The following is a 23,356-nucleotide window of genomic DNA, read 5'->3' as shown; positions in this document are numbered from 1 at the left end:
AATTCCGGTTCTTTATGAAAACTACTTAGCCAAACGATAGGATCTTGTAGAGTCGCTTCAAGTAATTTTCGCCAGGTTTTAATGGAAGAACCGCTGCTGGCTACAGATAAAGATGCCTTATCGACATGTCCATTGAGGCCTGATGACTTTATCACTGTTGTCAATATCCTTTGACGTTTTTGTATAATCTTTTCATCGTATACGTTAATTATTGTATTTTAACTTTAAATTTGTATAATATAAAATTATGATTATGTAGGGTATTAACATGTAATTAATATTCTAACGACACTTTGCGAATTCCACTTACAAAAATTAAGCGGAATTGTATGCTTTGCGAAAAAAATATCTCGTAAGTTGTATTGATTTTTTAATAGCGTTGCCTTAATACCTTTATAATCTTTATATGCAGAATAATTAGAGAAATCATATTATACAAAAAATAATCACAATTTAATTACAAAAAATAATTTTAATCCTCATTAAGACTTTATAATTTTAAAAAATTAATTTTACTATTATTTACGCTCTTTTAAACAAAATGGCTTTTGAAACGTTTTCTGTGTCTTCCATATTTTTTTGAGAGATTACGATTATTACGTTTATTTTATATATTAACATATAATTAATACGACAGCGATGGAAAAATACGATATTTATTCAGCTTACAAGAAATTGAGCGGAACTGTATGCTTTGATAAAAAAAATTGTATCTGCTATTATCTCTTCACATTTCAATGTTAACCTGACATTCAATCTCTGAATAAATTCTCAGTAAAGGATTTCTCCAATTTTTTGATTTCCAGTGGTATGTAATAAAATATGCGTTGTACAATATATTTGTGTGCGAATGTAGGAAAAGTATTAAATCAGTATTAACGTCTAACGTTTTTATATTTGTGAAAAAGTTAGCGGGAAACAATTTAATTATGAAATGTGCCTGCAATAAAATATCCTTTCAGTCTTACTAACTACGCTGTGGAATTGTGAAATTATTCCTGCAATATCATACTCGAAAATTTATCAGAATGTATGTTTGCGAGCAATGGTGAGCAAGTATATTTGACTGCAAGCTTCCAAGCACATTATGATTCTTCCTTGCACGCGCGAGCAAGTTATAAATCTTTAATGCTGTCAACGCGATGGCGATTTACTTCCGCTCGCTTCCCGCTAGAAGTGAAGTTTATTAAGCTCGTTTATACTCACATTTGCAGGCGTAAGTTTTTCCTCTCGCTATAAACTTACAGGCACGCGCCGCTCTTTGCACGGTTTTTTTTTGATTTAAAAATTTTCATCATGTCGAGGAAGCAAGGATGATAATACTTCCGAAGTGTCACATGTACCGTCAAGTGGCTCTGCATCGATAATTTTCGAATATACGAGCGTAATGGCAAAACACGTGGTATAGTTATGAAACATGCGTCGCGGAGATTCATGAACTTACTATTCAGGAACGCTTTGTATATACGTCTTGGATAAAAATGGAGGAAAAAGTAGTCGTGGAATTGCAAGCGTTTCTACCGCGCATTATTTTGTAGAATTCTTGTTAAAAAAAAAAATACTAGGCATTTTGAGGCTCTTCTCGTACCGTAAATAGTTTACGTTTAGCACAAAGATATACTCCATCTTGCCGGTTACCGCATACCAAAAGGCGATAGTTTTTTGCTGAAATATTTATAAATTTTACTATAAATACAGATCTGAAAATAACTTTATTGGATTATCAAAATAATTAGAACGCTTGAACTAGATATTAAAATGTTTTACATATCGTTTCTATTTTATAGTAGGTATTGTTTACATCATGCTTGAGATTACTACATAATTACTTTTAGATCTGTATCTAATTAAATTTTTTAATATTGCAGGAAAATCAACCTTTCTGTGTAAAGCTTTAAATTTGTTATTTAATTTGCATAAATTATATATATATAGGAAGAAAGTTTTACTTACAAAAAAAGAACAATGAATCGGAACGGAAATTATTGAAATTATGAATTATTCATGTACGTTACGAAATTTATTATATTTGCAAGTAAAGCACTTGTCGAAAAGTGCAAATCTTTCACAACGGTTGAGTTAGCATAGCATGCTCAAATCACATGTTACGGTGTTACCGCCTCTCGGAATACGAAAGCGGCTGGCATTTACGGTTCCATCGTTTCTAGTGCGATGTTTGCCAAAGATATCTTGATCGTTATCGAGTATTCGCTCCCGTAACCTTTTCCTTTCACCGCACCGCCCTGATGCTACCGAGGATTACGTTAATCTGTTCGCTTTATACACACCCTGTGTGTTAAGTAAAATTTGCGATCAATGAAACTTTTTGCGAAAGTTATGACACTGGCCAGCGGTTAAAGAACTGGTGGGCTCGCTATATATACGTGGTGTGACAATAAAGTTCGGTGAATGTTATGAGAAAATAAACACACTATAAATTAATATACAAATGACGTTTATTATCCCTCAAAGTAATCCTCCCTAGAGACAATACACTTCTATCTATAACAACGTTCATACAGCTTACAGAAAGTCTATGAAAAGTTATCTTTGGATATTACTTTAAGTCTTGTCACACAACTCTGAATGTTCGAAATGTGAATCGAGTTCCTTTTCATCTCCTTTAATTTAGAGAATAAAAACGTCTGTGAAAGCAAGCTCGAGGGAATAGAAAGAGAGATTCAAAACAGTAATGTAACGCTTATTGTTTGACTCAAGAATTGTTGTACACGTTTTGAATCAGAATTGTGTAACAAGACTTACGACGGTATCAAAGGATGACTTTTCATAGAGTTTCTGCAAGTTGTACAAACGTCGTCAGACGTATTGTCTTCTTTAAGGAAAATTTCGTTAAAAGATAATAAAGATCAGGTTAATTGAGTAGATCTTTTTTACTTTCTCATAGTCATAATATTCACCGATCTTTATCGCCATGTGTATCTGCATATGCTTATTTACTACATATACTGCTGATGCCAGAAGCCGGAGGATATTCTTTTTGATCCCGACAAAGAACAGAACGTAAATGCAACGTAACGATTGTACGTTATATTGTAGATTGCATCGAGCGGATCGAAGATCATACGCGCGAGATGTAGATGGATACGTGATAAAATTTATGATCACGTCTGCTTTTGACGGCTGGTTTTTAGCGCGACGTTAGGTGACTTGCATTTTAATCGAATACGATACACGAGAAGGATACGTAACGCGAGAAACTCGCGCGTATCCCGCAGGGATCTGATCCGTATAGTCATTTGGGCTTAGCGAATCCACGGATTCGAGCTCAATACACCGAGAATACTCACGTATATTAGAAATTATATATTTACATTCATATTTCCAAGTTTTCGTAAGCAATAATACAATAAATATTAGAAGACAAGTGGATGGCTCTCTACGTTACGATTTAATTTAAGAAGAATAGAAATAAGAAAAACGTACACGTTTGAAAGAGATCATGATAGTAAAAATTAAAGTTCATGTGTTTTACTTTACTCTTTTATTTTTTAATTCGAAGAAGTTTACACGTAACATACCTATATTGACTACGCAATAATTTTCATCAAACTTCATTTTCGCGAGGTAATAGCTGGTAATAGTTTTTCCTTTAGCTCGAGCAAACGCTCGTTTTCCGAACAAATTATTAATAGCTTGCGGTTGTTACACAATATTGTGATAGTTACTGCATAAGATTGCATGTGAGAGTACAAGTAAATTAAGTATTAAATCTAAATAATGTTATGAAACTCTCTTTTAGAAATTAGATAGCTATTGGATCAATAATTTTAGTATAGTTGTAAAATTGTTTCTTACTTCAAAATTTCGGTAAATATATGCAATTTAAAAAATATATTTTATAAATTAACAAATCATAATATTTTTATAAAAATATTATTTATATTCAAAAGAATACAAAACTATCACAAAATGGTTAAGTTTGGAATTCGACTTCTTAAGTTATAAATAATTAAAAAGTAAATTATGACAAAAATGACAGATAATAAGAGTCAGCTGCTGATAATTATTAGCGAATTTATTTTAATATATCAAACTATGCAGCTTGTATGTTTCGACTCCTGATTTGAGTCATCTTCAGTAACCATTTCAAGTGAGAATGTCAAGAGAAATTACAACTGGAATATCCATAGAATTATTCCAACCATAGCGACAGCAACAATTGTGAGGTAAGCCACATATTTATTCTAGTTAGTTAGCTAGTGGTGATGAAAACTTAAGCTCAACAATTGCTGCGCCTTAACAATAATCAAGTTTGTAACAAACATCGTTCTGTCGATCGATTATAAGTTAACACATAAAATTAACACGTTAAGAATAAAATTAAATTGTCGATCTGTGCTCATGGTAGTCAATTACATGATAACTGATTATCAAGAGCATAGGTTGACAATTTAAATTTTTTTCTACATGCATTCCTATATAATTGAATTTTCTACGTAATTATTTTAATAGTCTAAAATTATTTTCGAATCTATATCTAATTAAATTTTTAAATATTTCAGCAAAATCATTTTTTCCGTGTATCATCTATTAATCATACCCATTCGTATTCCTATTCCCATTACACGTGCACTTTTGAATACACTGTGCAAGTAGTAGATATTTCAATTACATTGCTTTCCAAACATGAGAAAGATTATTGTTGCAGACATGAATACGCCATATCCCCTATATTTTCTTCGTGGTCTGGAAAAGTTTCCGCGGTTTGAGATGCCAGAGTCCTCGTCCTCCGGGGACGTTGGGGACGCCTTACTTTCTTTTGGTCTCCCATTCGTCTTATATACGTAGACTCACGTCCCATCTTGACAAGCATGCTCGCCTTATCGCCTTCGCTTCATTCTCGCCGACATCATAGGAAATTGCGGACAAGTTTCCCTTGAGGCGGTTGCCTCACAGAGAAATTTGACCAATTAGATCGACGGAAAACTTTACGCGAGGCTTAACCAGTGAGCAAGCAACCTCAAGTTCTGTTCTACTCTCGACGTCATGGACCTGTGTATGCGTGCGTGTGTGTTTCCAAACGGATGGTACGATACGCACGGCCCGAAGTCGAAGCTCGGCATCCCACGCACGGACACGTCCGTTATACGCCCACGTGAACGCCCTGGGAATACTAATAAGCCCTATACTGATGAAGACGTAGTGCGTGAGTGAAGATTCGATCTTCGCGTGCACTTAGTGGCGGACTCTATAATTCTAAACCGCGCGTGCATCTATCCGCTACAGCGAAGTGTAATCAAGCGATAGAAAGTTACGGATAAGTTTTTCGGTCCGCGTAGCGGAACAAGCTAAAGACGATTCTCTCCGAAGATCGGGGCCTTGAACCGATTTACAACTGCCGCTCTTGACGACTCCGTCGAATGTAATGTGCGGGAGAATACAAAATTATTGTTCTGCAAGTTGTCTGAAACGTGGAATCGCGAAATAAAACTCGACTGCTAATTCTTGTAATTTTGAGGATGTGTTTAACACACGTATGATATTGGGAAAGTAATATCTTCAGAGTTTCTCATAAAAATGTAACTTTTTCTAAATATTCGAGGATACAATTTATGTATTTGATTAAAATTTTTTAATTAAATACAAAATTAATTATATTATTTAATTGATCACGATGGATGTTTTACCTGAATGAAACAAAAATTTTTATCCGAATAGTTGAATTAATTATAAATTTTACATATTAAAATAACAAAATAAATTTTTAATTACGATTTTTATTTAAACGTTTATTACATAAAAAGAAATAATAATCTACCTTCAATTACAATATTTTATTTAATATTTTATATGAATGTTTAATATAAGTTGCAAAATAATATATAGTAAGAAATGTGGTAGCTTTCAGTTATAGTAACACGCAATTAATTATTGAACAGTTAAGTTATACTATTATGCATGAGAAGGTATATTAAATGACGGAGCCAATTGTATTAATTATGCCTCGTGCATAAGTAAACTGAAGGTTAACAAATTGGATCAATATGTACTCACCGATTCTAATGACCGGCGGAAGCGACATGGCAGTGGTGATTGAAACGACGATTATGACGAACAACAGTGCCATTGTGAAAATAATTCGCACTTGGATGACTATGACATCGTTCGTGCTGATTTTCCGTAAGATAAAGTGTGACGAAGAAAAGGAAAGAAAATCATAGATACGCGAAGTTGCTCCGATTTCACCGACACTTTAACACCAAACTGCACATCTTCAGAAACTCGTTGCACATCGGATGAGATTCTTTAGACGACCATCATCTTCCGTGCGGGCTCTCTCTCTCTCGACCTAAAAAATAAAAAACAAGAAACTTGTAATACAACATCAAAGCAAATAATATTGAGCAAAACTATGAAATTGCACGATGATATTTATTCTAATTAAAAATATTAGAATACAGAAAAAATGATGAATCAAATTTGATAAGTAAAATCCTGTTGTGTCCCGTGTGAGTCTACGTTCTACCTGTGTACGTTAAGTCTTAAAGGAACAAAACAGAGAACGATATTGCAATATAAGAGCACCTCCTACTATTTGCAGCCCCTGTACATATGTACCCTAGTGATATTATATATATATATTATATTATATATTAAATTTAAATATTATCAAATATATTACGCGAATTTTCTATTATTCAATATGATAATAAAATACCACTTTAATTACTTTTTAATTTTCAAATGTTCACAATTGCGCATACAGAGAAATAAAATTTTTATAATTTTTCGTCGTTATACAATTATACCTACAAATTATTGCAACATTACTCATATTTGTTCATTGATATAGCTTTCTGGTCAAATGAACATCTACTGGGAAACAATGCAGGCGTAAAATAACTGACCTCATAAAATCAGAACCTGAACAGACCAGCAAAATGCAATCTGTTGGGGAGGCCATGCTTTTTCGCTGGTAAATTAATTGCTTAAATGGCTAGCACGGTTTTATATGGGATCGTTTGTTGAAAGTAACAACCAGTAGGTTACGATTTATGAATTTCGTCTAAAACAAGAAATACAAACTTGTACCGTTAGAAATGCGAGATTGGTTAGAATTTATTATTATAGCTAAATAAAAATTTTAATATATCTACATATATTGTTTCTAATCGCTGGTTTACCTTTCTGCATTTCGAAAGAAAACAAGTATCTATTTATAACGCCTAAAAAAAAATAGTTAAAAGATTATTTTAATCTTATCTTATGTTTAATTTATAATAATTTTATTCTTAAAAGATGATTTTCTAATCTAATTGTAAATTAAACCTTTTAAATATGTATGTGTAAAAAATATTATACATTCCAAGCAATATAGTCAGATTAAAAAGAAGTGATTAAAAATACATGATAGCACTACTTATGTATTATATGTAATAACAACTTTCTAAAGAAGAAATTACGATTTGAAGGGCATTGCTTTTTTTTTTAATATAATCTGCTATTATTTAATATTTATAATCTGTTTAATATAATCTATTAGTATTTAGTATAATTTGTAAATGCATATCAACAGTGTTGAAACATGGCACGGTTTAGTTTTATTTGTTCCAGACCTCGAAAAGGGCGAGAAAAGGGTCTATGGTCTCTGGAGTGAAATCACCGGGGGCCCGCGACTCCATTCTCAGAGGTGCATTTTCCGGAAGGATAGATGGAAAAAAGAGAGTTCGACCTCCCTAGTAGATACGACCTCCATTACGCTGCTGCCGGAGATACCAAGGGAACGAGAGAGTCCCTTTATTTCTGAAGCGATTCTGGAGTTTTTGGTTCTGCCACGATAATGTCTCCGCGTCCGACTCTACCTCGACGTGCCGCATTGTGTTGCGCGACAGTCCCGTTCCCGTAACTTCGATCACGCTAACGCGACAGATCGAGTTCGTACTTAAAACTGTGTTACGAGAAAAATGTAGTTGAATCAAGCGCTTTCGCAGCAAGCAAACTCTCTCAATCTCAACATTCCGCGTGGAGCAAACTACGCGAAATATCATAAAATAGCGACGAGAGACACAATAGCGTTATAATTTCCACCGTGAAATAGCTAACGTGGAGTTCGTGAGCTTGCGAGCTCAACAATTTTATATTTTACGTTTAATATATTATATATATTTTTTTTCTTGGTATCTGAATGCATCATATCTATATGGAAAAAATTTAGCTATAAGATACAGATTTAAAAATAATTTTGTTAGACTATTAAAATTTTTAAGTAGGATACTCAACTGATTGTTAGAATGTTAGAATTAAAATTTTAATTCTAGCAATCAGTTTGAATATTCTGTTTAAAAATTTTGATGATCTAAAATTATTTTTAGATTTATATGCGCGTAAAAATAATAATTGTGATAAAGATTAACTCAGAAAATAAGCAATAATTATATATAATAAAGGGTCGGAAAATCATTGGATATACTAAGGTTTAATATTACATATTTAATTAGCAATTTGTTTACATTTTTCTCATTACTGATAAATACGTTTTAATATACGTGAAATTATTTATTACCTATGTGATAATCTCTTTTGTCGTGATATCATTTATTTAACTGCCATAAGTATTTTGTAAATTCTATGATTATTATTGATCATAGGTATTAATTCCATTACACTAATAATATCTATCGATGAACCTTACAACATACCGTTACATGCTGCACGGTATATGTAAATATCAAATGATGCGAAACGCAAGGTTTTGATTGTGCAGGTTGAATTATCCGTACACTGTACTCAAATTAATGCAAATTATCTACATTTAATCCATTATTAATAATAATCAGTTAAATCATCAATTAAACATTTTTTTATTTAACGTTGATCTACTAGATTCTCTCTGTGTTACAATAATCTACGTTATAACGTACGATGCGCAAAATAAATGAAAGCAGAAAGCGGACCGAGATAAGCTCTCGGTATCAATATATTTGACGTTCAAAATGCTAGTCGGGAGAATAAAGACCTCGCGCACACTCGTCGAATTCACCCTCGCGCGGACGACCGACTCAACAGAAGTTTGGTGTCGATGCCGCATGCGGCTCACGCTTTTGCCATTAGAGTTAGCGTAAACGGATTTCAACTAACCCAATTTAGTCGGGGGTAACTTTGCCTCTCGCTGCGTGTTTGTTGCCGAATGGCGCGGTCCTAAGCGCGCCGCTTGATTACGTAGGTGTGTCCGTTGCGTTTGAAATGACTTTTTTGGTTCTATCGTCTTTCGCCCGATCGCATCGGCGACTATATGTGTGGCGTTCACTCTCCTTTCTCTCACACAGTCCTCTTTATGACTCGAGACAGATTCTCGCTTTCAGTAAAACCATCATGTCAATTTATCATATCGCGACAGAAATCATAAAATTATGCTTTTTTTTTTATAACCATATTAAAACATGTACATTAAAAACATGTTTCCACGATATAAAAAGATTTTTTAAATACGTCGTAATATTTTAAAGAGAAAATGAAGCCTTTAACTATAGTTTTTTGTAGAGTTTAAAATAAACGCAAATATGATTTTTTGTTTATTGATGTTTATTAATATTATTAATTAATAATTTATAATGACATTTATTATTATTAATAATTTATAGTGACAGTTACATACATTCAAAGAATTAAATGTATACGCTAATTATAATTATGTAATTAATAATTTATAGTAACAGTTATACATATATTTACGAATTGAGTATACACATTAGAGAAAAAGAGAACGCGCTTTTTTGCGGTAGTGGATAACATTCGCAGTGTATTTTATCGCCGATAAAAATTGCATTACACCTGCTTTTTATAGGTTTACGATCGAGAGAGATAAACGTGGTAGCAATGACCATGTCTCCGTAGATCGTAAAAAACTGCTCTAGTAACTATAATTCTGAAGAAAAGCTCTTTCTTTTTAGTGAAAAATTTTTTTCTTCTTGGAGTGATTTAGTTCTATTATTTGTGTTTACTTCATTCTAGTCTGAGTACAACGTTTCCAACTACTTGATATCGCGATTTTATGTTACATTTCTAAATAAATGTATATGAATAAATCATAAAATCGTAAATTTGTAGCTTATGGGACGATGTAAGAAGCTGAATGATAGTTTTACGTAAACTGCAATTCCATACATTTGTGTCCAGTGTCATATATCTGTACCATACGTTGTATGTCTGTATATGATGAGTAAATTCATTGAGTTGTATATTGCGCTGTTATTTGAAAGTGCACAAAGGAAAGGTTATCAAATAATTTGAAGTGTGAGATTCCGACTGTCTTTTTACCATGTAATTTTTGGAAAGTTGGTTTATATTACTTCTTGTGTTTATATTGTTCTTCTTAAAATTCCAATATATGTGTAATATGTTTATACTGGAAAAGCAAGTAAAAAGTGTTTTGAATGTATGTGTGTGTGTAATTAGTTTAGTTATGTAAAAATAACATATTGTATTGCTTATTATACTCATATTATATGCAGAGTAATATGTTATTTTTATATAGAAAACTAAACACACACACAATATTACAATATTGAAGCCACTTTTCATATACGCTTGTTTTTGCAGTATATATTTTGATTTATTATAGGTATTTGCGAATTGATAGTACCAGGAAAGAGACGATTTTATATGAAAAAATAGGCAAAAAAATAAAATCTTTTTATATGAAGCCAGATTTTCAAAAATATTGGCTTTAAATATTTGTTGGTTGGGAGAGAAGGAGAGAACTGATTGAATTGATAAATTAAAGCATCAAAACACGTTAAGAGCATTTATAGATTTACTTCAAAAAAACAAAATCTGTTGTATATTAAATAAAATGGGCAATATTTTCAACAATTTAGGAAGTAATAAAATTTGTCATCTGTGAATATTCTATGGTTTATTGTGTGCTTTCAATTACCTAATACAATAATAAACACATAAATGAGTAGAAATAATAGGCTCACTTCCCAGTTGTACCACCACAAACATCCTGTATAATAATATATACTGGCAATACTAAATTACTAAATTTAAAAAAAATAAATAAAAAAAATAAAATTAAAAAAATACAATATTATAAAATAATTCTAATGTGTATACAAAATACACAGTTTCAACGCGAAGGCGCTTTAAAATAACCAGTTTTATTACGAAACGCAGGCGCAGAGAAGGAATAAATAGGACGTAGCAGATTGATGCTACACGATACCACAACCACAACCACAATCTGGAGAGAAGTTGCGAAGCAAGTGGTATAGGGGGTGTAAAATCGACGCGTATTGTCGAAGTAACGAATCACCAATCAAGCTTTAACGGTTAGTCAAGACACACGATATTTCCTGTGAAACGGATGTAAACTTCCGGACCTTCGCGTTTAATTTTCTTTCGTTTCGAATGACCGCGGTCGACTGTAATAAATTTCTAAAAATTGTCAGAGTTCTTCTACCGAAGATCGAAGGAAATATGATACATCGCGTCAACGATACATTCCGTTACAAATAAATGCTCGGTGGGTAAATATGCAATTAATAACGCGACGGTGTCAGCAAGAATTTCATAATTTTTATATTCTCAAGGAGATCCAGAAAGAAAGTTGACGCGAGATTTAACAATAATCTAACAAAGAAACAATAAACGATTAATCGATAACTCTATCGTTGTGTGAAATACGTTTGTAATATGTATATAGATAGATCTACGACAAAACACGGACCAAAGAAATTAATCATGTAATAAACATATATATTTATATTTTTCATTTTTTTAATCTTGGCAAATGAGATTTTTTGGACAACTATATTAATTTTTAGTTCTTCTTGAGAAATAAAATTTTTCTTTAACATTTTATTTGTGTGTATATACATAAATTCTTTAATATATCAGTAAATAATGGCGAACCGAAAAAATCACAAATTTTCGAAATATTAACATTAAAATATTTATAAAATTGTTATAGAGAACATTTATATTTATTTTTTATAAAAAGTGTAATATTAATATCATTTTTTATTAAATGCGTATGTTTCATGCGTCTCTTAGATCTGTCATGAAGAAATTATGAAATTGCGGTGAAGAGAGATAGAAAACATAGTACGCGAAACAGCCATATAAAGTTGTTAGAATTGCAGACTGGAAAATTATGACTGTCTAACGCACGTAGAGCCGTTTTCAGGAAACGTATGCTTCAGAAATGTCAAGCTGCAAGGAAGAAAACATTTGACGAGCGCACTTCCCGTTTGTCTCGATTATTTCGGCACAAGGTGTTAACCGTGCGCACACAGGGTACGCTCAGAGTTAAGAGGAAAGATACTTAAGGGAGGAAAGAAGTCGTTAGGTAACGTTATCGTATTATACAATACAACGTGCCACATTTCCATACGTGAGAAACCCGCTTTACTCACGTAGAAGCCCAACGATGCTCTTCGGGGAGCTTCTCTTTGCGAATAGGAAGTATACGTATAGTAAAAAAACAACTGCACTCAACGTTTCTATTTTTTAATAAAAATTGGAAGTGCGATGTCAAAAGTACGTGTAACTTTACATTTGTTAATATATTTTAATAAAGACGCAGAGTTTTTTTTCTTTGTCAAAGCGATAAAAACAATACTTGTCTTATTATAATAATAAGTTATTTGCGAATGCATAATAAAATATATAAATAAGGAGAAGAAAATAGAATATCGATTGCTGAATAAAATAGGATTTATTTAATAAAAAAGTATAAATATAAATCGCACAGACAATGACAAGCATTTTGTTATAAACTAATTCTTATTACTAAATTGATAGCACTCAAATTTAGGATTTAGTTATTATAAATATTAAATCTGCGGTTTAATATTACATCGATAACACTGGTGAGGTGAGAGTCTGAATTATATTATGAATATGTTAATTAACGATGAAACCTATATAATGAGTATTTGCGAATTAATTAACATGGATTGTACGCGCTTTTTGATAATAGTATTAACGAAAATATTCTGATAATATTTTAATAATATTTTAAACTTATTTAATAATATTTTAAACTTATAAACATAATTAAAAATTAAAAATAAACAATTAAAGACTATATGTAAACTACAGATATGAATGATTCCTCATTCTAATATAATTATCAGTTTTAAGTTCTCAACATTTTAGTTTAGAAATAATTAACATGAATTTTAATATCGCTAGTAGTAAAAGTAAAAACTAGTTAATTATTTACATAAAATTTTTTTTTAATGTTTCGATTGAAATTAAAATTGAGATTTATGAAGCAGAGAGAGTTAGCTCAAACTTGTACGTAGCTTATTGTGTATTAAATAAGGAATATTCTAAAATTTTTTTTCTACCCAAAAACATTCCTAAAAATTTATTTTAAACTGATAATTGTACAATAATATTGCATTAAATAACATAATATACTTATATACATTAAAGTAAAAAGACTGAAAATGGAATAGTCATAAAAGCCGTTATAAAAAGAAGAGATATTGTAAAACCCTTGGATTTCTTAATACCTTGGTCATAAATTAAACATTTTCGAATTACGTAAAACTAGTTACAAACCATATAAAATCAAGGAAGTAAAGTGAGTAAAGTTGCAAAAGAAGTTTAAATCCTTACTCTATACTCTAATGAATTTAGGATTACTAGCTTTTATTTTTATTTATTTATATATTTTTGTAAAACTTGTTTTATTAATTTTTTCTCTGTGTGTGTTTCACATTTTATTTTTATCTAAATTTGACATAAACATAAAAGAGTGAAAACATTATATTTTTTAAATAAATAATTGAATGTTTTTTATTAATAGGATAATGAAAAATTTTTATTAATAGGATAATGAAAATCCTTCAAAATCATAAAAATTCTGCTTAATTCAATAATTAATTTTAAGATTAAATTATTTTTGCATCAACATTTAAATTCCAAAATTAACTGAATTTTCTCCATCTATATATAATATAAAAGTAATTAAGTTTATTGTATTTTAATAAATGAAAATTGTATTTTTTATGACTTATTATAGTTTCGTTAACTAAAACAATGAGCTTTGTTTATTAAAAACAATCTTATTGATAGTTTGAATGAGAAAAATTGTGTGTACAAATGTTTTCGCGCGCGCTCTAAAAAAAATATTTTAAGTGCAGATAACTACTTTTTTTTACAAATGGGTGACCGCAATTAAGATAAGAGGAAAAATAACGACAATTGGAATACGTTTAATGAGAATAAGTTCAATCAATTAATCAAACTTTATAAATATTGGTACACATAGTATGAGAAAAAGAAAGAGAAAACGAGATTAGTAAAGATGATATTTGAGCTATCATATTCATTAATTATTGCTCGGAAATGATGTAGAATTTACGGATATCACCGTGTTCCAAGTCAAAAAGATCTAGTAACCACGTTAATACCTAATTGTATAACTGATACATTATGATAATAACTATGATTAATGACCATGCTGATTATTCTCATCTATACAGATTAACACAACTTCATTATATATTAAGCAAACAATTCGTAAACAACAGAAAGTAAATTTAGTTACGCTTAGTTCAAGACTTGTTTAAAATGCTTCAGTATTTCTGTCTTTAATATAATGTATATAATATAATCTTTACTAAGCTTCTTCATTCTTTCTTAATTACTTTATAATATATTTACAGTATATTATATTTTCTTTATCGCCTGAAGGTATTTTATATATATATAACAAATATTTACCAGATAATAAAATTAATTTATATAAATCCAAATAACTTTTCTCATATTTAGATAAGTTTTTTATATTAACGAAATTTATTAGAAAAGTAATAGAAATAATATTAAAATAAAAGTCTCTTGAGTTATAAATTATACTAATTGTACCACATAAATATAAATAGATAAGTTATACGTATTTCATATACGATCCAATGATTATACGAAAATTTTTTATTTATCGATGCAAGAGATTATAAACAATTATTGCAACATTACCACAGTACAGATTTCCAGGAAAGATAATATATCATCGATTATTCAATATGCCGCGCTTAACAATCGCTTGCGAAAGTTATAATCCTTTGGGAGTTACGCGAATCCTTCGTATCGCGATAATATAGTCTCAAAATTTCTACGACACTCGAAATTGTATTTATGAAAACAAATATTATGAGCCGTGTTTCTGTCAGGTTATTTTGAAATATTCGGATACTCGTTAACAAGGATATGCAGGTAGACTGCGAGAGAGTTGGCCGATCTTTTTGAAGCGGTATTAACACTATTCATTGCATTCGTCTCTTCTGTACCATCATTTTCATGGTGTATATGTATAGATGTACGTGTGTGTATGTACATATATGTATGTGTGCATGGATGGATGATGTATGTGTGTATAGTGTATACACACACACATATAATATAATATTTCAAAAGAGAAGATTTTATCGATAGAGTCTCTAAAACTACTTATAAGTAGAAAACACTTGTACCGTATCGTTATATACGAGCATTTTAACGAGCCATTCTATATGAGTAATACGTAATAACTAAGATGTTAATTCCACATAATTATCTATTATTTAATTAAATACGTTATATTATAAAGTACAGCTTTATTAAGTGTTACATCTAATACTGACATTTGTATTTTATCTAATAATTATTGAAAATTGAGAGGATCGAAGACAAGACTAATTTTAGCTACATTCTTTTATGTCTCTTTTTACTTAAAATTGTTGAATTTATCGACAAGATATATGTATTTCTTATCGAAATAATTCTTATACATTTTTTTAAGTATTTGACAATTTTTCTTAACAACTCGAACAACAATAACTGATAATTCTTATGAAATAACACTTACATTTGTCTATGCGATGTGGGAGATATTGATACATCTCTCGAGACTCGTCCCGCACAACATGATTACCGACAACGACCCTCTAGAAAGATAAAAGATAAAACTCGTCTTTCGTTCACTCGACCCGGTTCAGAATAACCGTGACGCCCTTAACATTCCGATGCGTCTCCTTTAATCCTTGATATGTTCTACTATTCTCGCACTTTTTTCATAGAATTACCGCGATCTTTTTTGTTTTCTCATCGCACGATTGAACTTAATTGTTCTCCCAGAGATTTTAAAATCACTCACTATGTTTTATGTTAGCACGTCGATAAAAAATCGCATCCTGTTCACCTTATCATTATCCGCGCTTAAAGGAAGTAGAGATTTAAGAATTCGTTTCTTCTATGCTTAAGTTCACAATGTATATCAACTCATTGATTTCTTATATTAAAAAATCGCGAAGCTTAGCTTTCGAATTCGTATACTCAAAGTAGCATCTTTGAAGTGAAAATCTTCCGTGAGAGACACTGCGTTAATCATTCATACGACGACTCCTCTTCAAGTTTGGCATTCACCGATCACCGTCTAGCTCCCCGAAGAATTTCAAGATTGCGAGACCCGACTGATCCCATCCTCGAATAATCGAAAACATACCCTCACAAGTTTCTCGTATTTATTCGCAAGAAAACATCCAGCCTACTTCCGGCGTTATTAAATCACGCGGTCTTTTTTTAAACCGGCTTGCGAAATCCACACGCCAAACATTTGCACGCGTCGATGCGATGACGACGAAAACCTCCCCGTTTTACGTACGCGCGGTCCGACGATCGCGAGAGACGCGCGGGCACTGGCTGTGCGAGAACTTACCGCCACCCCCGGATGAATGCGCGGACAGACAGTGCGGGGTAGTGGGTGGCCTTCGAGGGGTAGCTCGAAAGGGGTGCTTAGCGAGTGATAGAGAGAGAGAGATAGAAAGAGGGAGAAGAAGAGATCATAGTAGTTTGAAAGAGGAAGAGATACGAGAGGAGAGAGAAAGATATGAGATGTGCGAAAGAAAAGGATAATGTGTGCGCGCGAAATACACTGAATCCTCATTCGACATCCTGCGCGAGTGCCGAAGACAACTCCACAAAGAAACAAACCTGCGCATTCACCTATCTGGGTTAGCGAATTCACGCGACCCTGACCATTTTGTCGCTTACGACACGAGCGTGTAATCGTCAGGATGTCAGGAAGTTACGAGGTACAACTGGAAATTCAAATAAACTGCAAATTTTGAAACTGCGGTACACATAAAGTTTTAAAAGAAACTCTATTATTTTCACTAAGTTTAGCAAAAATTTCAAAAGAATTATATAGAAAGAACAATTTGTTGAAAGACATAAAATGTTGCTGTCAGATCTGAACAGAATTTTGTTGATTAAAAAATGATAAACAATTTTACTACAAAAAATTTTGATTTTCTTATAATCAGTTTAAGTTGCTGTTAGATAAGAATAGTGTTTAACGAAATTATTTTTATAAAGTTATTTTTATCTAAAAAAAATCTAATTTTCAATTTGTTTTTATGTACGTATAATATAGTATCTATTTCCTAAGATAGAAGAATCTTAAAACAGAGTTGTGATACACAATGAACAATGTTGAATCGATAGACTTAAAGATAGAGCTTCGCCTCTCGCAATATCGTGTCTCTCCTTAAAGCTCATTGCAAGAAATAGAATCGCGTCTTATCTTATAGATTACCGAGTTTCCTCGACACTGACCGTACTTTGGTTCAAAGCGCGAGATCTACTTCTTGCGGTTTCGCAGAACTATCGCAACTCCGCCAATCCAATCTAGCTCTATTACGTAGGCTTTGGTGACATGGTTTAAAAATTGCTTTCTCACATAGTCTTATCACGCGAAGCACCTTTAGAAAGGAAAGATAGTTCAAAGTAGGAAGAGAACAGGCCGAAAATAGTACGCAGGGCGTCCTCCTTCCGTTTTAAGTGTATAAGGCAGTCTGATGAAGAACCGAAATTGCTTCCCACCTGGATTACTGTGCTTGTCTTCTCTGACCATGCTCCCAAATTAAGCTCGTATATTTGACAATGTTCGCGTCGTACGTTTTGCGGGAAGGAATTAAAGCTTCATCTCGCGAGATTTACGTAGGAGAGTCAGATTTCATGCGAGAGAAATCACCTTACTCCAGGCGTATACACACACACTCTCTCTCTCTCACTCTCTTTAGAGATAAATTCCTAATTATATCACAAGATATAAGAGCTACGAAAATCCTAAATATTTACATTCTTCACGCTGTTTGCGGAAGATAACGCGCGGTACGAAATGGTGTTACTAAACTATGAAACTTAGCGGAAAAGAGCGTACAGAGGTTTAAGGGGAAGAAATAAGTCGGATAAGCGAAGGAACGCATATTGATTACAAAAATGGCTCGAAGGCTTCTGCGTACTATGGGGTTCTAGAGAAAGAGCGGAAAGAACGGAAGGAAATGCCGGAAGAGCGAGAGAACGAAATAGGATGGAGAATGAAGTATCTAAGTTGATTCTATACGTTTTCTGGAAGAGCATAGATAGAAGACTACAAAGTGAAGCGGAGTCGTCTTATCCGCGTTAGTGAACAACGACCCTGACCACTTCCTATGCAAAGAGGATTGAGATAAAGTTCACATTTATCAACGATTTGATGTCCTCCTAAACGTTCCTTTCCTCCTCCCATCATTAGTTACTCGAATGTAAATATTCTTCAACCGTCACATTTTTTAGCACGAATATTCCCGATACTCATTTATTTTTCTCCGGGATTATATTGAATGCCGCTTCCTTGATCAGAGATTTGTTCGCACAAATATCTATAATTTCTTATTAAATAACTAAACATAATAAACATTAAATTCATTTTAATTTTCAGAACACTATACCTTTAAATATTTTAAGTTTTTTTTAGAACACAAAGAACAATGATTTTCCGTAATTATTTTTTATATACTTGTCAATTATTTCATTTTCTATTTACATTTTAGCTTTTTAATTAATTTTTTTATTCGAGATTATCCTTTACTGTAAAATGGTTAAAGTTAACATTTTTGAATGACATTGAATATAAACGCGAAAAATGTAAAATTTTAAATTTTAAGTTGCGCTTAAAGTTACGGTTCTTGTCATGATATACAGAGTGTTCTCAACTTTAGTAATAAGAATTATGAGATGTTATAGGATGATAATATATTATGTCTTGAATCTTTATAATAGCAATGACTTTTCAAGATGTCACTACGACTTAGCAAGACCCTTCTTTATTTTTTTTATTACAATCAATTTCTTTCTTACGTTATCAAGTAATTTTTCATTATTGCTTGCTAAGCGACTACCATAGCCTTTTCTAAGAAATATTTTTGGTTGAAAATGGACGAACCAAAAAATTCTGATCATATCAATCAAAATTCTAGTTATTTTTACTAGAATTACAATAAATTCAACCAAAATTCCAATTAATACAACTAAAATCTTTCTTCTTCATTAAATTCTTTTAAAGTGTTGTTATAGATTAACTTTAATTAAAACAAAATGCATCAGTAGAGTAATAACAAACGGATATCAATAATTATTGTTAAAAGTTTTGGTTTTATCGTGTCAGTTATATTGCAAAATTTTATGTACCTACTTCCATTTCTGATTTATCAATCCGTACTTTTTTGTTGAATATCACGATTGATGTAACTAAGCTCCCTGAAAAGAAGATAAAATGCAAGAAAAAAAAGTTTTTCATGCGAATTAAATTGAATCGAAATGTCACGGTTCACTAAAAGCTAATGAGTAGTTTATTTCATTTGCTCATCTATCGATCAATGCGGAAGTAAAGAAAAAAAAACTTTTAATGAGTTTCCCCACCATCGAGAATTCCTGCTGACTATTTCTTCAATATATTTTCTCCGTGTTATCGGAAAAGACGATTAAATTAAGATGTCTGTCACAGCGGTCGCACTGTCTGATATTTCTTTATTATTGCGCTATACACATTCAGCATATAATTCTCCAGTAGAAAAATCGTTCGTTCAATTATCATCAAACGCTATCGTGTCGCGACATCTCACCGCGTTTCATGGTGTCCCGATGTCTCTCTTTAGTAACATATAGTGACACTCTGGCTGAACACCAAGAAAACTGCTGACAAAATTTTCCCGAAAGCAGGTAACTCAGCCGTCGTGATATCCTCTCTAATGGGATAATAAACTACTTGTGACAACGACATAAAAAAAAATAGACTTTCTGTAGTAACAGAATATATAGTAATATGCATAATGATAGTTGCATATAAAAAGCGAATTTGTTACCTATTACTGATGATTGTGGCATTAACAATACATTTTTAATGACCGCGTAAATAACAGTATAATAGATTTTACTGAGTTAATGGTATTATTAATTTATTTTTTAATGCTAAAAAATATGTATGATAAACAAGAAAAAGCGTCGTATTTAATAAAACGTAAAATTTAGTCGTGCATTTCAATAAATATTTGCGCGACGATTTTCTCTTCAGTAAACTAATGAAATATCAACGAACGTACATAATTTCATCTCTTCTCTATTTACCATATATATATGTATGTGTGTGCGCGCGCGCGCGCATGTGTGTACGAGAGAATAATTTTCTTTTTATTTCACATTATATTTCAGTACGTAATATTATACGTATAAATGTAAAGAGTGAATATGATAATGGTTTGGACAATAGTAAATAGTAGTATTACAAATATGTTCGCTTTTGCGAATTTTGTATTCGGATATATAGATATTTGTAATTTTTATTTGATGACAATAATTAAACACAAACAACATTGCAATTTTATAAAGAACAAATATTTACACAGAGATATAATAACTGGTAAAAATTTTAAAATATTTGGAGTACAGTTGGGATTGATGCTTATACGAGTGATATTGAATTTGCGTTTTCTGTAAAAATTTGTTGCTTTTTTTTTTATCGCTTAATTATCTAAGCAAGACGAATGTTTAGCAGCTCTAAAATAGCCTCTATATTTTTCTGAACTTCAGCTGTTTTCATTTAAATAGTTCTTACTTGAACTGCATTGAACGATATACGTATGTAATATTTTCTATCAAATCACTCCTTTTCTGCAATTGCATAAAACAATTTTCAAAGTGCACCACACGTCCGCGATTTATTCGTATGTAACCGCAATAGCTGCGGGTTGAATTTCAACGCAAAAGAGTTAAAGTAAGTTGTTCACTGGTGCAGCGAGTGCATCACATACAGACATGGCAGTACGCAGAAATGACTTTTTCTTTTCAGAAAAGCTATAGGGCCACATCTATACACGCTTACAATAGATAAATCAAGCACTGAGCAACTGCGACTTGACAAAGCGCTCTTTTTTTGAGCGTCATTGTGTTCCGTGCTTTTTCATGATGCTCCTCGAACTTGCGTGACAGAAATCTGTCGTCGTGGCGGCAAATATCGGTCAGTAATTCTGTACAGCATTGTGTTCCTTTCCTCTTGACTTTTTCCCCAATCAAGTTATTTCGGAATATAACATCCCGGAGCTTTGTAACATACTTTTGCACCCGAATGATCGTATTTCGCGTAGAATTCGGTATTCTCAACGCCAATGCCTCGCTCGGCTGCACCTCGATTTCTTTCCACGGACAGAATTAATTACGCGCTTTGTCTTTCTCATATCTAGCTGACGCAGGGAAACCCATTGTACGTACACGCGACTACAATCAAATGCGGTTTCTTTTCTTATTGTACAAATTATCTGGGTTAACAAAATTATACTTTGTTCAAATGAGATTTTTTAAATTATTTTATAAGTAAATATCTTGAAACAAAGAGAAGACCGTTTAAATTAATTAAAACATTCGTGAAATTTGCAATGTAGTCAGTCAGAAAGAGAAAATAAACGTGTAATGTTAAAATTTATTCATTAATAAAAATATAAAAACGTTTGGATGTTATTAAGTCTTTATCATTTTTCCCCTTTTAATATAACATATTAATATCAATGTTCTAATTAAAAGTATTTAAATTAAAATTCAGAAAAATATAAATTTCACTTTAGAACTGCTAAATATCGATATATTTACTAAATAAAAACAATGCAATATAAATTAAAATATCGTATTTTGTTATAAAACAAAAACACAATAAACATTCATGACATTATCAATACTGTTTAAATTACAAAGGCTTTTATTACTTTTTATATTATTGAATATATTATATTACATGTGTATTATGAATATATGTGAGTGAGATTTAATAAGTAACTATAATGTTTACCATATTTTTTAATTGTTCAAAGCAAATGTAAAGTTACTTATTATAAAGAATAAAACTTATTATAAAGCATTAAAATTACAATGAAAAAATCATTTTATATATACACTTTAAATATTTTGATTTCGAACTACAGTATGGTAATAGACAATTTGTTGCATATCTAGAAATATATATATTTTTTTTGATAAAATTATTTTATTTTAATTTACACAATTATTTTCATAAAAATTTGATTATGGATGGTCGAGCGCATCGCAGTTGAAAAAATTTGGCCAACTCTGAATTAAATCATCTCTTTCGTAACGCAATATACGCTGTGCTATGCGTGCGTAAGTGATTAATTTACTTTTTTATTAGTCTATACGAGATTTGATATAAATTATTACTAAAATTTTAGCAAAATTTGTTAACAATAAATATTTTAATACAACTATTAATAAATTTTTAAATTAAAATAGGAAATCAGTAAGTCAATATAAAGATATTAATCGAACTTGTCTTACACAATTTTAATTTAGTTAAATAATAATTTTAATTGATAGATCATTTTGTTTTATTATCGTACAATAATAAATAGTATAGTCTCATTTATTTGCGATATTTGTTACTTTTATTGAAAGCATTACAAGTACACACTGAACAGAGGTATCCTCCCGTGAAAGCTCACAGAGCAAACAAAATATTCTCACCGTGAAAGCATCTTTTCTTACAAAATGTTTGTTCTTCAGCGAACTCTAGAAGCAAGTTATATATATATTAAACTTGCTTGAGTCGCTGAGTCGAAATTGTATGGCTCCGTTTATTTGCGGCGATATTCGAGTCCATTGTTCATAAGCTAGCACGTATATATCGATTGCCGGTGCCTTGGATCCTCGCCAGATCGTTTGGTACCCAACGAGCCAGCCACCGACTACGACTTTCATCCTTGACTCTTCCTCCTCTCGTTTTGCTACATGTATAGTTTCGCCGTTCGCGATCGTTTTTCGGCTATACGCGCATCATAACTATACAGTGAAATTTATTTATTTTTAATCCACGAGAGATTCACCGCATAATCTTTACGTTACTCTTTTCAATAAAGTAGAAATTTTATATCTTATTAACTTGAAAAATTTGCTGTAATTCTCTCTCTCTCTCTCTCTCTCTCTCTCTCTTGTAGAATTGTTGCACAATGTGTCTCTGTGTCTTTTATGAATTATAAAGAATTTTTTAGATAAAATTCTCTCAGAATAATCATTT

At 31.6% G+C, this 23,356-nt stretch overlaps 1 protein-coding gene across 1 annotated transcript in view; it reads right to left on the bottom strand.

Moving 5' to 3' along the window:
- The window catches only part of LOC108775806 (glutamate receptor ionotropic, kainate 2), a 143,682-nt gene extending 137,464 nt beyond the window's left edge, over positions 1–6,218 (bottom strand). The window contains exon 1 of the mRNA XM_018542255.1: positions 6,016–6,218. Coding sequence (XP_018397757.1) covers positions 6,016–6,088 — 73 coding nt within the window. The 5' untranslated portion in view covers positions 6,089–6,218. The remainder of the gene's footprint in view (positions 1–6,015) is intronic.
- Positions 6,219–23,356: the final 17,138 nt, after the last annotated feature.

The sequence above is a fragment of the Cyphomyrmex costatus genome, unplaced genomic scaffold (genome assembly GCF_001594065.2).
Source record: "Cyphomyrmex costatus isolate MS0001 unplaced genomic scaffold, Ccosl1.0 scaffold32, whole genome shotgun sequence".
NCBI classification, from domain to species: Eukaryota; Metazoa; Arthropoda; class Insecta; order Hymenoptera; family Formicidae; genus Cyphomyrmex; species Cyphomyrmex costatus.
The sequence above is the reverse complement of the archived record's forward strand: the minus strand, read 5'-3'. Positions and strand labels throughout refer to the sequence as shown.